The sequence below is a fragment of the Populus alba genome, chromosome 4 (assembly GCF_005239225.2).
Source record: "Populus alba chromosome 4, ASM523922v2, whole genome shotgun sequence".
NCBI lineage: Eukaryota > Viridiplantae > Streptophyta > Magnoliopsida > Malpighiales > Salicaceae > Populus > Populus alba.
The window spans coordinates 16615987-16632019 of NC_133287.1; the positions used below are offsets into that span (position 1 = coordinate 16615987).

General features: G+C 29.6%; 2 protein-coding genes across 6 annotated transcripts; one reads left to right on the plus strand and one right to left on the minus strand.

Annotated features, from left to right (window-relative positions):
- Positions 1-8283: 8283 nt before the first annotated feature.
- On the minus strand, positions 8284-9300 carry LOC118039780 (uncharacterized). The gene has a single exon (XM_035046578.1). It carries the CDS (start codon positions 9298-9300, stop codon positions 8284-8286), a length of 1017 nt encoding a protein of 338 aa, XP_034902469.1.
- A 3800-nt stretch (positions 9301-13100) lies between these two features.
- Positions 13101-14828, plus strand: LOC118039779 (mediator of RNA polymerase II transcription subunit 32). Of its 5 annotated transcripts, XR_004685973.2 has the most exons (4): positions 13101-13240; positions 13449-13920; positions 14029-14125; positions 14271-14407. XR_004685973.2 is itself a non-coding variant. In XM_035046576.2 (3 exons), the coding sequence occupies exon 2, from the start codon at positions 13480-13482 to the stop codon at positions 13918-13920; it is 441 nt and encodes a 146-aa protein (XP_034902467.1). In that variant the 5' UTR covers positions 13101-13240; positions 13449-13479; the 3' UTR covers positions 14447-14828. The 5 variants fall into 5 exon arrangements, 4 of the variants coding, with proteins under 4 accessions (XP_034902467.1, XP_034902468.1, XP_073264604.1 ...); XM_035046576.2 differs by lacking the exons at positions 14029-14125; positions 14271-14407 and adding an exon at positions 14447-14828; XM_035046577.2 differs by lacking the exons at positions 14029-14125; positions 14271-14407 and adding an exon at positions 14452-14828.
- The last annotated feature ends 1205 nt before the right edge of the window (positions 14829-16033 follow it).

Here is a 16033-nt window from a genome sequence, read left to right on the forward strand (position 1 = left end):
TTTGGATCCTATTTTCAACTTCCACCCTCTCCTTTTTCCCGTCAAGCAGTCCGTCTGGCTTGAACAACTTTCCTTTTGTTAATTCCCCTTTACAGAGACAAAAGCAAAACCAGTTTTTTCTTACGATAACAACAAGAAAACTGAAAAATGTCAACCTTTTTATGTGAGAAAAAAGAAAAAGCAAAATAATTTATATCTAGAGGTGTTTGGGCCCACAGGAGTCTTGTATATTTTTTAATTTAAAAAAAAAATTAATTTTAATCCTCCTTGTATAAATATATATATATTATTTTTAAATATTTTCAAGCCAAAAAAACAGCATTTATCACTTGTTTGTATTATAGAGTGTTTAGATCCTATTTGTTTTTATGTTTCTAAAGTAATTTTAAAAAAATTTTAAAAAAACATTATTTTTTAATTTAAAATAATATATTTTTTATATTTTTAGATTATTTTGATAATCTGATATCAAAAATTATTTTAAAAAAAATAAAAAAATATTATTTTAATATATTTATAAACAAAAAATAAAATAAATATTATTTTTAAATATTTTCAAGTAAAAAAACAACATCTATCACTTGTTGTTTTGTAGAGTGTTTTTTTTTTTTAAGACCTTTTTTGTTTTTATGTTTCTAAAGTGATTTTGAAAAAAAAAATTAAAATTTTTTTTATTTAAAATAATATATTTTTGATGTTTTTAGATTATTTTCATAATCTTTTATTAAAAATTATTTTTAAAAAATAAAAAATATTATTTTAATATATTTATAAACAAAACATATTTTTAAAAACAATTTTACCCACAGATCCAAAAAATTTTATTTTAAATGTTCATCGATCGACGATGCATGCCAGGTTATAAATGAAAATCGTTGTGTATTGAAATGAAAGGCATTCACTAACCGACAACTGCCCACCCAGACACAGCCAAGAAAAAATCGATGGTAACAAGCTGCAATACATCACCTTTTTATATTAATTTAATTTGATAATCATTTCATAAACACTGGCTTTCGAAACTACATCGTTCTCTTTAAACTAATCATGTTCCTCGTGCTATATTTGCACGAGTGACCAAACTTTTTGACTCGGGGGTCTGCAAACTTTAGGGGAAAAAATTGACAATTAACACATAAATTTAAAATAAACAGAGAATTAATACAGCAGCAAAAGTTTTTGATGAAATAATATACTTTTACTTTAAGTGAGGGTGTTTGGCATTTGTGGTGGAAAAAGTGTTTTTTTTTTTTCAAAAAAAAAAATTTTTTTTTTTTACTTTAAATTAATATATTTTTAATATTTTCAAATCATTTTGATGTACTGATTTCAAAAATAATTTTTAAAAAATAAAAAAATTATTATTAATATATTTTTTTAAATGAAAAATACTTTAAAAAATAACAATAATCATACTTACAAAAGCTCGTAATTGAGATCTTAGAGTTAGATAAGCATTCTAAAGCCTAGGAAGCCATTGTCCCAGGTCCACATGGTGAGAAAATCACAGTACTAAACATTGAAGAGGATGTGCATCTCGTAGAGAAAATTAAGAAAAAACAAAAAACTAACTGAAAATTCGTACTTTAAGTCAGCTCACGATCATCCCCTGGATCCCTTTCTCGGTCTAATCAGTACCATCTTGAGCAATGAAATATCAACGACATCAATTAAAATTTTATCGTAATTTTTTATAATATTATCAATTTAAATATCATAATTATGAAATACAACATCATTTAAATGTTATGGTTTTTAACATCGACTTGCAAAAATATGATATTTTGTCAAAAAAAAAAATTAAAGTGTGTTGTTCTACCAAATTTTAAAAATAAATGTGCTAATTTTACGAATTATCCAAAGTTTAGATACTTTTTACCCTTTTTAAGAAAAATAAGATTCTTTGGTTGTGGTATATTTTTTCAAGCAGCTTTCATATATATAAGAACTAGACACTTGACCCGCGCGATGCCGCAGGTCATTTTTTTTGCATAAAAAATATTAAAACAAATAAAAATTTAAAAATTTTGGAAAATCTACAGTTGTAATTTTTAACCAGCTCAATATCAAAAACAATAAAAACAACAAAGACCATTTAAAAAAAACATAACAAAAAAAAGCATATGGGAAAACATTGCAGCAATCAACGATGTTTTAAGGAAAAAAAAAGCTAAATTGTTAGCCGGTTCAGTATGAAAAAAATAAATTTGACAAAAACATATTTGGAAAAAAAATCGACAAAAAAAACATGTGGGGAAACACTGTAGCAAGGAAAAAATCATGTGGAAAAACACTGTAGTAATCTGCAGTGTTTTAAATAACTACAAAGCTAAATTCTCAATCAGCTTAATATAAAAAAAAAAAATCGACAAAGATAATTCTGAAAAAAAAATTATTTAATAAAAAACCATGTAGAGAATCACTGCAGCAATCTAGTGTTTTAAAGAAAAAAAAAATTTAAAAATTAAATTATCAATCAGCTCAATAGTTAAAAAAAAAATCAACAAAAAATAATTATGAAAAAAAAATATAAATTAGAAAGAAAATTTTGGGAAAAATTTAAAAAAACAAAAAAAAACGTGTGGAAAACTAAAGCTAAAGCTAAATTCTCAACCAACTCAATATTAAAAAAATAAATTCGACAAAGATAATTTTAAAAAAAAAAACATGTGGAGGAAACACAGCAGACAAACAAAAACCATGTAAGGGAAACACTGTAGCAATCCATAGTGTTTTTTTTTTTAAAAAAAAAAGCTATAAAGCTAAGTTCTCAACCAGCTCAATATAAAAAAAAAAACTGATAAAGACTATTTTTTAAAAAAAAAGTCAATTTGGGGTAAAAAAAAATGAAAAAAAAAACATGTTAAAAAAAAGAAGAAACAAAAGCGAGAAAAAAAACATGCGGGGAAAGCTACAGTATTTTAAAGAAAAAAAACCAAAAAAAACTAAAATTTCAACCAGCTCGATTGCAAAAAAAAATAAAATCAACAAAAATAATTCTAAAAAAAAATGTAAAAATTGACAATTTTGGAAAAAAATAAAAAGAAAATAAAAAAATAAAAAAAAAACATGCGGGGAAAGCTAAAACTATATTATCAGCCAGCTCAATATTAAAAAAATAAATTCGATAAAAATAATTTTTTAAAAAAATATGTGAGGAAACACTGTAGCAATCCATATTGTTTTTTTTTTAAAAAAAAAAAACTACAAAGCTAAATTCTCAACCAACTTAATATATAAAAAATAAAATCTACAAAGACTATTTTGAAAAAAAAAAAAAGAATAAATAAATCATAAAATGGAAAAAAAAAATATATGAGAACATTATAGCAATCCACAATGTTTTAAAGAAAAAAGCTACATAGTTAAATTTTCAACCAGCTTAATATTTTAAAAAATTAATAAAGATAATTTTGAAAAAAAAATTAAAAAAAAAAGAAAAAAGAAGAAGTCAATTTTGGGTAAAAAAAAAGAACGAAAAAAAAACATGTAAAAAAAATGAAGAAGAAACAAAAGTGGGAAAAAAAAAGCTCCGAGAAAAAAAAAACAATAGCAAAGAAAAAACGGAAAAAAAGGGTGACAGAAAAAGAAAAAAAAAAAAGCAGAAAAAAAAATAGAAAAAAAAAAAAAAAAAACTGCTATAGAAGTGAAAAAAAAATATATATTATAATATAATTATTATATCAAGTATAATTAAAAGGCGTGGGGAAGCTACAGTGCTTTCCCCATGCCTTTTAGAGTTCTTTAATAAAAATGTTCTGCATCAAAATACAAAGAAGATAATTTATACCCGAATATATTTATTTCTTTCTCGAATTAGTATTGTCAGGAAAATTTTTAATCAAATTTATATTTTAAGTAAACACTTTTACATCAATATAATATATTTTGAAGAAGTTAATAAATTCATCGAAGTATGTACGTTAACAATGTTTTATATATAATCAAATTTATAACAAAAAAAAAAAGTTAGAGCTTAGAAAAGAAAAAAATGCTAATAACAGAAGATGTATTTTGGAAAAAAGGAAAGTCTAGCAATTTTTCTCCGTCGTTGGATAAAGATTGAAGTCCAACAAAAAAAAAAATGGAATTCTATCTAGGAGACGACCTAATAATTGTTATAATCATGACCTATCTAGGTATAAGATAATTGATATTGCTAAGTTTCTATGAATATCTCACCACCATATGTAATTAATATTAAGTCACACTTACACACACATATATGGAGACACACACACAAGTTTTAGAATTCTAGTTTAGGTAAGAATTATTTGTTTAAGTTAAATCTAGGATACATTTGTTTAGGCTAAATCTATAATATAGAGCTATTACAAATTACAAGATCATATCAAAGTATACATCATAATTTAAGGCTATATTGACTTTATTGAGATTTGATTGTGTTTCATACTATCTTTCTTTATACACCCCTCTAAGATTGAGTTTCCATCATCAAGACAAATCTTGTTACCCAGAAGTTTTGTATGTTGTCTAGACATAAGCTTGTTTAGCAAATCAACTAGTTTATCTTGGATATGAACATGACAAACATGTATGCAACTTTGACCAACTAAGGCTAGTACAAAATAAAGATCAATTTGAATATGTTTCATACGAGAGTGATTAACTAGATTGAAACTGAGATGTGTAGCCCTAGTATTGTCCCATAGTAGCTAAGGTAAGTATTTTTTTTTTAATTGTATGACTTGAGTTCTAGAACGACTAGTATATTGGTTGTTGAGTTTTTTCCAAACCTATTTAGAGGTTTTTGTTATGGCTATTAGAGGAGTGATTATGAGTGATTTAGAGGCTAGGATTGCACTGAGGATGAGTTTGTCCTATCGAAGCCAGTGGATTCTGTTCAGAATGAAAATGGAGATACCATTAAGTGAGGATCACAGGATATCACCATTAAAATAATCAAGTAAATCATAACTAATGAAAAGGTTTTTAACTGAGCACGCCATCGAGAAAAGGTGGATGAAGTTAGTTTTTCATTGACTGGGACAATAATATTTAAGGCTATAAGAGGCTTATCAGAATCTGAAAAGGGTTGTGTGTTAAGGTTTAGATTTTGGCTTTAATATGAAGGAGAGGACATAATTGGAATTAAGATCGTTGGCCCGTGAGAGACTTGAGACTCTGATACCATATAACATAATCAAAATGTTGGGTTTCAATGAATATTTCATCACCCTATGTTTTTGATATAAAGTCACGTATATATACATAACTTCTAGATTTCTAGTTTAGGTAGGATTCATTTGTTTAAGCTAAATTTAGGATATGTTTTTTTAGGCTAAATCAATGTTATAGAGTTGTTATAAATTACAAGATCATAACATAATATACACCATGATTTGAGGCTAGATTGACTTTGTTGAGATTTGTTTGTGTTTCCTACCATCTTTTTTTATACAATGTTGATGAAGTTTATGAGAAGTTTATAGACACCCGGTATAATGATAAGCATATAAATCTCTGCTATGACAAATAAATCGTAGAGCATTATATAACTACACAAGAATGGGATTGGGCTTTCTCTAAAGACTGTAGAAGTGGATGTGGTATCTAAAGTTCTCTCCCTTTCTTTTTAAGATTAGTAATGGCAAAGGATGAGACTCGAGTTTATTCGATCCTGATGCTTATCAAATATTAGACTACATATAGTTACTCCCTCTCAGTCATGATACGAGTAGATTAATAGGAGTTTATTTGTTCAATAGGATAATAGATGCCTTTTAAGCTCTAATATTTAGCACTCAAGAATCCAATAGTCCATTATAAGAGTAAATTAGTTTGAGTTGTTTGATACGATATTAAATAAATTTTTAATTTTTTTCAAAAGCACTTTTGAAACGCAATGCCAAACACGCCATAAGACTCGTACAAAATGAAGATCAATTTGAATATGTTTCATACGAGAGTGATTAACTAGATTGAAACTGAGATGTGTAGCCCCAGTATTGTCCCATGGTAGCTAAGGTAAGTTTTTTTTTTTTTTTAATTATATGACTTGAGTTCTAGAACGACTAGTATATTGGTTGTTGAGTTTTTTCCAAACCTATTAAGAGGTTTTTGTTATGGCTATTAGAGGAGTGATTATGGGTGATTTAGAGGCTAGGATTGCACTGAGGATGAGTTTGTCCTATCAAAGCCAGTGGATTCTGTTCAGAATGAAAATGAAGATACCATCAAGTGAGGAATATAGGATATCACCATTAAAATAATCAAGTAAATCATAACTAATGAAAAGGTTTTTAACTGAGCACGCCATCGAGGAAAGGTGGATGAAGTTAGTTTTTCATTGACCGGGACAATAATATTTAGGGCAATGAGAGGCTTATTAGAATCTGAAAAGGGTTGTGTGTTAAGGTTGAGGTTTTGGCTTTGATATGAAAAAGAGGACATAATTGGAATTAGGATTATTGGCTCGTGAGAGATTTGAGACTCTGATACCATATAAGATAATTAAAATGCTGGGTTTCAATGAATATTTCATCACCCTATGTTATTGATATAAAGTCAATTATATATACACAACTTCTGGATTTCTAGTTTATATAGGATTCATTTGTTTAAGCTAAATTTAGGATATATTTTTTTAGGCTAAATCAATGTTATAGAGTTGTTACAAATTACAAGATCAGAACATAATATACACCATGATTTGAGGCTAGATTGACTTTGTTGAGATTTGTTTGTGTTTCGTACCATCTTTTTTTATACAAGGTTGATGAAGTTTATGAGAAGTTTATATGCACCAAGTATAATGATAAGCACATAAGTTTCTGCTATGACAAATAAATCATAGAGCATCATGTAACTACACGAGACTGTTTTTGGGCTTTCTCTAAAGACTATAAATGTGGATGTGGTATCTGAAGTTCTTCTCTCTTTTTTTTTAAAAAAAATAGCAATGGACAAGGATGAGACTCAAGTTTATTCGATCATGATGCTTATCAAAAGCTTTTGAAGAGAAGAAAAGGCGAATATTAGACTGCATATGGTTACTCCCTCTCAGTCATGATATTAGTAGATTAATGGGAGTTTATTTGTTCAATAGGATAATAGATGTCTTTTAAGCTATGATATTTAGCACTCGAGAGTCCAATAGTTCATTACAAAAATAGATTAGTTTGATACGATATTAAATAACTTTTACATTTATATTATTAATTAGCACCCACGATCATATAACCATGTGCAAATGCATTTTCAATTCAACTAGCATAGCCCATGATGTAAGATGAATTACTATATTGTTTTTATTTGTGATTTTCTAATCTCTGCAAAATTACATAAATAAAAGACAATGATAAAAAGATACCACGATATATATAGCTAGTTCTGCCATTTATGAATTCATCAAACCATAACCACTTCAATTGTATTTAGCTTTGGTACTAAAAATGGTAAGGTACTAAGATTGTGATTAGTTCAAAGTTTCAAACCATATGATACTAGAAGATATTTTGAGAATTTTAATAAACATGATATCGAGTCTGCAATTCAGTGCAGCATGCATATTTTCGTTTCATACGTATATACTGCTCGGAAGTACCATGTCGTGGCTAGCTATACATACATATAAAAAAGAATTAATGTTGATCAGCCAGGACTCATCAAAGCTTCACCCTCCTAATTAAGCTTGGCTCAGTACCCAGAGGCCAAACCCTCACAGACCGGGGGGCGAGACTGTAACTAAACGTTGTAGATGTAACTAGTGTACAGGATGATGAGAAAGGGGTAGCTTCGATGCCATTGGATCAAGACTGGAAGCAAACGACAATTAGCTTAGGAAAAAGCTCAATCACCTGCACTTCTAAAAAAATTGCTTAGAAAGATGCAAAAAGTTTGAAAGGATACACCCACACAACAAATTACACCAAGATTATTAGGATATGAGGATCCATGAATGTTCCTAAATTAGAAAAAATCGCCGCATAAAAACTAGCATCAGACATGTCAATTTGTTTCAAGACTATTGATTCATTGAACAGGAGGAAAGATTGAACTTAATACCATATCATAATATATAGCAACAATCAAACAGTTAAACAAATCTTAAAGTCAAGAACCATATGTGGTATATATGGTATTATGAGGGATTCGCAATATGGCAAATGATCTTTCCTAGCTAGACAATATTAAACGCTGCAAAATCAAAAGAAAATCCATGAACCACTTAAACTAGCTGACCTATATATGCATAGTGCTCTAGTCCTGATTTATAGATACCGATCAATTTGATAAGAATCAATGATCCCCTTTCCAATTTCAGCGATCAAAAGGGCCATTGGGATCAAGTTGTTTACACAATCCAAGATAAGCAAGAAAAAGAACACGATCCTTAGCCCCAGTTCGATGATTCTTTGTGTGCTTGCAAAAATACTTCAACTGATCAAGAGTACAGCATCCTAACATTTGCCCCAGAAGCAAAAACAACCAATTAATCTTCCTCTTCTTGTTGGCAATCACCGGCTTGGAGCTATTTTCCTGCTCGCAAAATTGGCACTTGGGCAACGCCGGATTCATCCAAACACTTGGTGCTCTATCATGCATGAAACTCTTATTTTTAGCGATAAATGCACCAATTTCAGCAAACTTGGCTTCCAAGTCAAACCCTATTTCATATTGTTTTTCACATCTCTTGCACTGGACACAACCAGTAATGGTTTCTATTTTTCTTGACAGCAAATAGTCCAGGCTATGTACCATTGCGCGCCGGTCCATGGCCCAGGAATACAAGACGGGAACAGTTTCCCCTTTCCCTTCGCGAGGTGCACCCTGAGAAGGGTTCCGGCGTGTGCGTGGAGCGCGAGATGGACCAGCCATGGGACTTTCTTGGTTTATCGGAGCAGTAGTGTATAACAATGGCTCAGTCAGAGGAATATCAGCGAGTAGTGCATGTGAAGTAGAAAGCCGAAAAGGGTCAAGAGACCTCGGTGTCATATTCCGGGCTGCAGCGATTTCCATATGTGGGATTTCGTGATGTTGGGGCAATGCTTCATAAGTCCCTGATAATGATTTTGATGTCACAGGTGCTGGCAATGACAACGATAGCTGTGGTTTTGTAGTGTGTAAGGTGGCTTTCTTTTTAGATTTCGGGCCAAAAGACAAAGAAAGTGTAAGATCAAAATCCTTGTCATCTTCATCGAGATCTTGCATCTCATTTGGGATTTCAAACTCTTCCAAGTCTCGGCTATTGCCATTGTTGTTGTTGTTACTGCTGTGTTTTCTCTTTGTAGAGATTCCTTGGTGGTCACTGGTTCCTAAATCTTGTTGGTTTTTCATGGTGTGTACAGAGATAAGAGTGGGAGAGAGGATTAAGGATTTTAGTGGAACAGAGAAGTTAATATCTTAGTTTATGCAAAAAGAGAGAAAATTGAGAGAGATTGGATTTTAAATTAAGGACCTAGAAATTGTAGATATAGTTGAAGAAACAGGATATATAAAAAGTTTTAGCTTGATAAATTTTCTTTCAAAATTTGAAATGCAAAAAAAAAAAAAAAAAAAAAAAACTATTCGGATTCTGTTTGTTATAGAGTTTGTTGCCACTGTTTCCCCCGTACAGGTTCCCTTTGGCTTCGGCTCTTTCTTGTTACAGTGTATATACTGTTTTTTTTACATTTTAAAAGTTATTTTTTAAAAATTAAATTTTTTTAAAAATTAATATTTTTTAATATTTTAAATTATTTTAATATACTAATATCAAAAATAATTTTTTAAAATAAAAAATATATTATTTTAATATTTTAAAAAATAATAATAACTACACTTCTAAACACATTCATAACCTTGCTTAATTAAAGCTCTGCAATGATTAAGCCTCGAGGAACAAAATAAAGCGAGAGAACATAGAAAAATAACTATTAACAACTAATTGAGGAGAGAGATAAGAGTCTTATCCCTTCCTTGATTCTCTGTTTTTATCAAAATGTCTTCATAAATATCTCTTAGACTTCCATAATGTCCAAAGTCACATAATTTCGTGTGCAACCATGTACACAAAAAAACATATTGCCTTGCGTAATGTGAGCATAAAGACAGATTTAATGATGCTTTTCCATATTCTTCACTTATTCATATTTATTTTTATGTTTTAAAAGTATTTAAATAACATTTATATATATATATATTTACTTTAAATTAATATTTTTTTATATTTTCATATCATTTTGATGTGTTGATATTAAAAATAAATTTTAAAAATAACAAAATATTATTTTAATATATTTTAAGTAAAAAACACTTTAAAAAACAACTACGGCTACATTCTCGAACACCTTTTTAGGCCACGTTTGGAAATTTGGTGCAGAACACATTCTTTCAAATTAAAAAAAAAATGCTTAAAATAATTTTTTTTATGTTTTTCTATTGTTTTAATGTGCTAATATTAAAAATAATTTTTAAAATAAAAAAAATATTTAAAAAACAATTGTAACAAAATTCTCATACCCCTTCTCAATCTAATGTGTTCGAGAAAATGACGAAAGGGAGGAACATCTTCGATTGCTGGTGCCGGTGCAAAATATTCTCTTGAATGTGTGTTTTTTTTCAAGTCCTGACAAAAAGCCTTTATAGAAAAAACCTAAGCAGTGCTAAAAAAAAATAAAAATAAAAAGGTGTGAGTGGCCTCTTGAACAGACTGTAAGAAGCGCTGGTCACTCACCATCTTTTATGGACTGACAAAACCGGGCAAGGACAAGGAATATTTAAGCCATCTTCTCCGTACGTTATAGACAAGGGACGTGTAATTTTTTGTACATGCATGTATAGTCGCAAGCACTCCATAATCACATAAACGAAATTGTAAGAAGCTTGAGTACAAATGCAAATACCATGCCAACAATTGGAGAGTGCTTGATATTGCCTTTTTTTTAAAAAATATATTATATTTTATGTATTAATATCAAATAATTTTTTTTAAAAAAAATATTATATTAATAAATTTTTAAATAAAAATCAATTTAGAAAACAATCATTATATATTGCATCACCTTGTCTATAGCTATATTAATTTAACATTCATCTCGTTTATTACCATAAACACGTACTTCTGTGTAAAATAACAACAACAACAACAACCAGCTATGAATAAGATATATTACACCAATCATCATGAGGAATTGAAGGGTGTGTTGTGTATTTAAAAATTTAAATTTACCTCTTGAATTCTAATAATTAGGAGTTTCTATTCATTTTAGTTATGGCTTGATATCTAAAAGATTTTTCAATGCATTCAGAATCATGAAGCAAGATGGCTTTCATTAAGGGTAAAAATAGATTTAACAATAATCATTGCATCACCTAATCTATGGCTATATTAATTTAACATTTATCTCATTTACTACAATAAACACTCACTTCAATGCAAAAAAAAAAAATAACAACAATAACCAATTATGTATAAGATATATTACACAAACCATTATGAGGAATTGAAGGGTGTCCTATGTATTCAAAAACTTAAATTTACCTCTTGAATTCTAACAATTAAGAGTTTTTATCTGTTTTAATAATGGCTTGATATTTAAGAGATTTTCTTATGCATTTAAAATCATGAAGCAGGGTCCTTTTGTTAAGAGTGAAAACAGATTTAACAATAACATTGTATTATTTTAATTATGCTATGTGATTTTTTTTTATTATTATTATTATTACAAAAAAAGACTTGAACAATATCTTCTAGGAGAAGAAAGACACTACAATCTTAATTAGAGTGTAATCTTAATCAGAGTGTGTTTGGAATAATTTTTTTTAATTAAAATTAATTTTTTTATATTTTTAGATTATTTTAATGTGTTTTTTAAAATAATTATTTTAATATATTTTTAAATAAAAAATATTTTAAACCCTAACAGTTATATTTTCAAACAATTCCGTAAAAACAGCTACAGCCCTTAAACAAGTACGGCACAAAAATACGCGCCACTGGTATTTTGAAATTTGAACTCTCTCTCCCCCTCCCTCTTAAGATAAATGGGAGAAAAAGGGGGAAGGAAAAAAGAAATAAAAAAGGAGCTCTGAAAACAAAGTTAAAATTAAATAAAAGCCCCGTTGTAGTTCGTTGCAAGGACAAAGAGTTGCAGTGGGACAGTCCCATACCCCTGCAAGATACAGAAAAGGACGCGTAATATTTCATGAATGCCAACTGCATTGTTATCAACAAAATCGATAGTAAATTTTTTTAATATGTTCCAAGCAGTATTTTATTAAAAATATTATATTTTTTTATCATTTTAATATCAAAAATAATTTTTTTCAAATAAAAAATATTATTTTAATATATTTTCAAATAAAAAATATTATTTTAATATATTTTCAAATTAAAAATATTTTTTTTAAAAAACAACACCACACTTTTAAATACCCCTTGCTACATATATAAAAAAAGGGTTGTTTTATCATAAAATATTGCCAGTGCTCTCACATATGTCTAATGACTATTTTACCATATTCTGCATGTTATCAACAAATTTGATATTAATTTTTTTCAAAAAACAGTTTTTATTAAAAAAATTATATATTTTTATTATTTTAATATGTTAATATTATTTTTTATTTTTTAAAAAAATAAAAAATATTATTTTAATCATTTTTAAATAAAAAATATTTTAAAAAATGAGCAACACCACACTTCTAAATACCCATTACTATATATATATAAAATCGTTGCATCATAGAATATTGCTAGTGCTCACATGTCTAATGTCTGTTTTACCATATGATGCATGTTTTACAGTAATCAATCAAATCAATTTCGTTTCAAAAATTAATATATACATATAACAAACTATATTTTATAATTAGTTTTATTTGAAATTTCAAGTAATATACGATACACTGCATGGAACAAAATCGTTTATTTATATCAAATTAGAAAATTGAAAAAAATCCCCACTACCGCCAAACACGTAAAAACAGATTTTTCCCAGCAAGTTTCACTCATTCATTGAAAATCCTCGAAGATTTAAATTCCATTATTTTATACCTGAAACAAAATTTAGGGAGCACTTCACCACAGCTAAAGGAAATAATGTAATGGGCCATCTCAGAAGTTTTCGGCCTCATAAAGCCCGATCCTAATCCAACCCAACCTGATTTGATTCAAAGGATTGCAGCAGCCCAGATTTATCGAACACAGACAAAGGCAGAAGGAGAGGGAGCTTAGGCCTAGAAACAGCAAGAAATAGACCGATCGATCCACAATCAAATCCCGGCGACCGTTAAGGTAACCCTCGGACTCTTCTTCGTTGGCTTTTGAGCTCTTGATTATCTAGCTAATTGATCATTATTTACTAATTATAGAATTTCATGCTTTGATTGCATGTTTAGACCTAGAAATCGGAGTTACACTAGATTATACCATTATTTTCAAATTCATAACTTCATGGTTCAAATTAAAAACCATAATATTTTGATTTTTTTTTTCATTTTAGAATTCAATTGAGAAATCGTGAGATTTTGGCGATGGACAGTATCGTAGATTCGTTAAACAACGCATACCAAGATTTCGTCGGTGCTGCAGCTAATGTGTTGGAAGCCAAGGAGTTATCCGGCGGGCAGAAAACAGCGGCAACGGATGTTGCGCTGGAGAATTTTAAGCAGAAATGGGAGTTGTTTAGAGTTTCATGTGATCAAGCGGAGGAGTTTGTGGAGTCCGTGAAGCAAAGGGTAGGATCGGAGTGTTTGGTGGATGAGGCTACTGGGTCCGTGAGTGGGAGGTCTGGGCAAGGTGGAATGACAGGGCTTCCGCCCATTAGTGCTGTTCGGTTGGAGCAGATGAGTAAGGCTGTCAGATGGCTTGTTATTGAATTGCAGCATGGTTCTGGTTCTGCAGGTGGTGCGGCCGGGCATGCTCACCCTTCTGCTCCTTTTGATGCTAGGTTTTCTGAGGATGCAGCTCAATAGGTATGTTTGTCTGCAATAATGTGAACTCTTTGAATTGGTTTTATTGATGTTTTCGAGCTTGCTTGATTACAGAGCATGATTATTAGGACATTGCTAATACTTTGTCAGGGTACATAGCAAGTTAGCAACTGTCAGTGGCGTGGAGGATATTCGTTCTTTACCTTATCAATGGATGTATTCTTACAAGATTTTTCTTCTAGTGAATGTATGCAGCTATCTCCTAAGTTGAATTCCACTGTTCTGAACCTAGTTTCTTAGATATGTGTGACTGGAGCTTTATGAGCTGCAATTTCTAACACACTGGTGATTACATAATAGCATGAATTTGACCAATCTCATTGATAATCTAGGCCACACAAATAAAGGGTTGTGAGCTGATTGACCTGCTATGTGATGTTTGATTTGAATCAGTAACTGGAGGGGAAGGGAAAGTTCAAGTTTTCTTGTTTTTCTTTTCTCTGGCTATTAAGGTTGTTTTTATAGTGTATTTGTTTGTTTGTTTTTCCGTTCTTTTCTCGTTGTGAAGTTCAGGGAAAGAGTGGTTTTGGTTGAGTGAAGCAAAGCTGGAGCTGCCATGTTTTCCCATGAACTATAAAAGCTTTTAGCTTAACATGGAGGTTCTATTTTTTGCCTGCTTCCATTAAGGGTGCTGATGATTGCGTAGTGAACTGTGAAGGATGTGCTTAACTAGGGGGTCTGGTGGAGAAACCAGTCATCATACGCTCATGGTTGTAGGGAGTCTGTAATTCTCTGCGTAGCAAAGAATTTTGACATGGAATTTTCTAGAATTAGTTCAAGTAATCAAACATGATTATTGAGCCTTCTGTGAATGATAGGCACTCTTGTTCGTTTTCGATTTATCACCTTGTTCAACCGTAACATGTACTTGTTAACGGCACCTTTGTTCTTTCCCAATTTCTTTTTAAACGTCTAAACGTATGCGGAGCGTCAGTTCATTAATTAACGTTCTAAGCAGTGTGTGGCCGCTTCACCCTATTTATCCTCTCACATGTCATAATAAATCACAATAGATTGGAATTGTTAATTTTAAAAAAACATTTTCAATTTGATTTTCAAATATATTTTTTGTTTCACAATTAAGGTTTTTTCAGCTCAAATTAGCATTCCATTTTTTTTCAAAGAAATAATTGCATTAAAAGACTAAAGTGCAAATAACAGGTAAAATAGATGGTGTCTGTCTTTGAATTTAATTTAAAAAGTTTTGTTTAGCCTCTTGTTTTTTTAATCTATAGGTAATTGGTTTTTTAGTTTTTTAAAATTCAATTTTAATACCATACGCGATTTTTCTTATTTTTTAGTTTTTTTTTTTGTGACAGAAGAGAGAAATTCACTAGATTCCAGTGTAGAGAAAAATTCATTGTTGACGATAATGAGTTCTATTTCATGAGGGGAGTTTGATTTAGGTGTTTTTTTCCTGTTTCTTACCTAAGGAGGTGGATTTGATCACGAGAATCATTTTGATTTCGGGTTGATATTGATTTTTTGAGCTATTTTTTGGGTTTTTTGTGGTCATTGATAAGTTTATCAAGGTGTTAGGGTTGTTTTGGGTCAAAAATAGATTGAACCTAGGCTTTAAATTGAAAAAAAAAAAAACCCTGATTTTTCTACGACAAGAGTCGTAAGAATCTATAGAAAATAAACGACGCATCATTTATTGTCCTTTTAAAAAATAAGAAATGGGGTGATCGTTTATCTTTTTAATAAATAAATAAGACAAGCTCAAATGTGCTTGGGTTTTTTTTTTTTTTAATGTTCAGATCCACATGGGTAGATTTTTTCTTCTGTTGGATTAAAAAAAACTAATAAAACAAATTATTGAACCCAATTAAGTCCATTATTCAAGTAGCAGGTTTAACGAGTTAATATGCAGTATTTGGAGTATTATTTATTGTTCTATTTTTGTGGTTTAAAGCTTTTTATGTCTCTAAAAAAAAATACAATCTTACCCACGAATTGGATTTCTTGATATCTATACCTACTCATTATTTTTCGAGCAAGGAATCTAGATAGTTATAAACTATCCATCAAATTTCAGGTATACAATAAGTATATATATATATATATATTTGAAATATGTATATGTATATTAAAT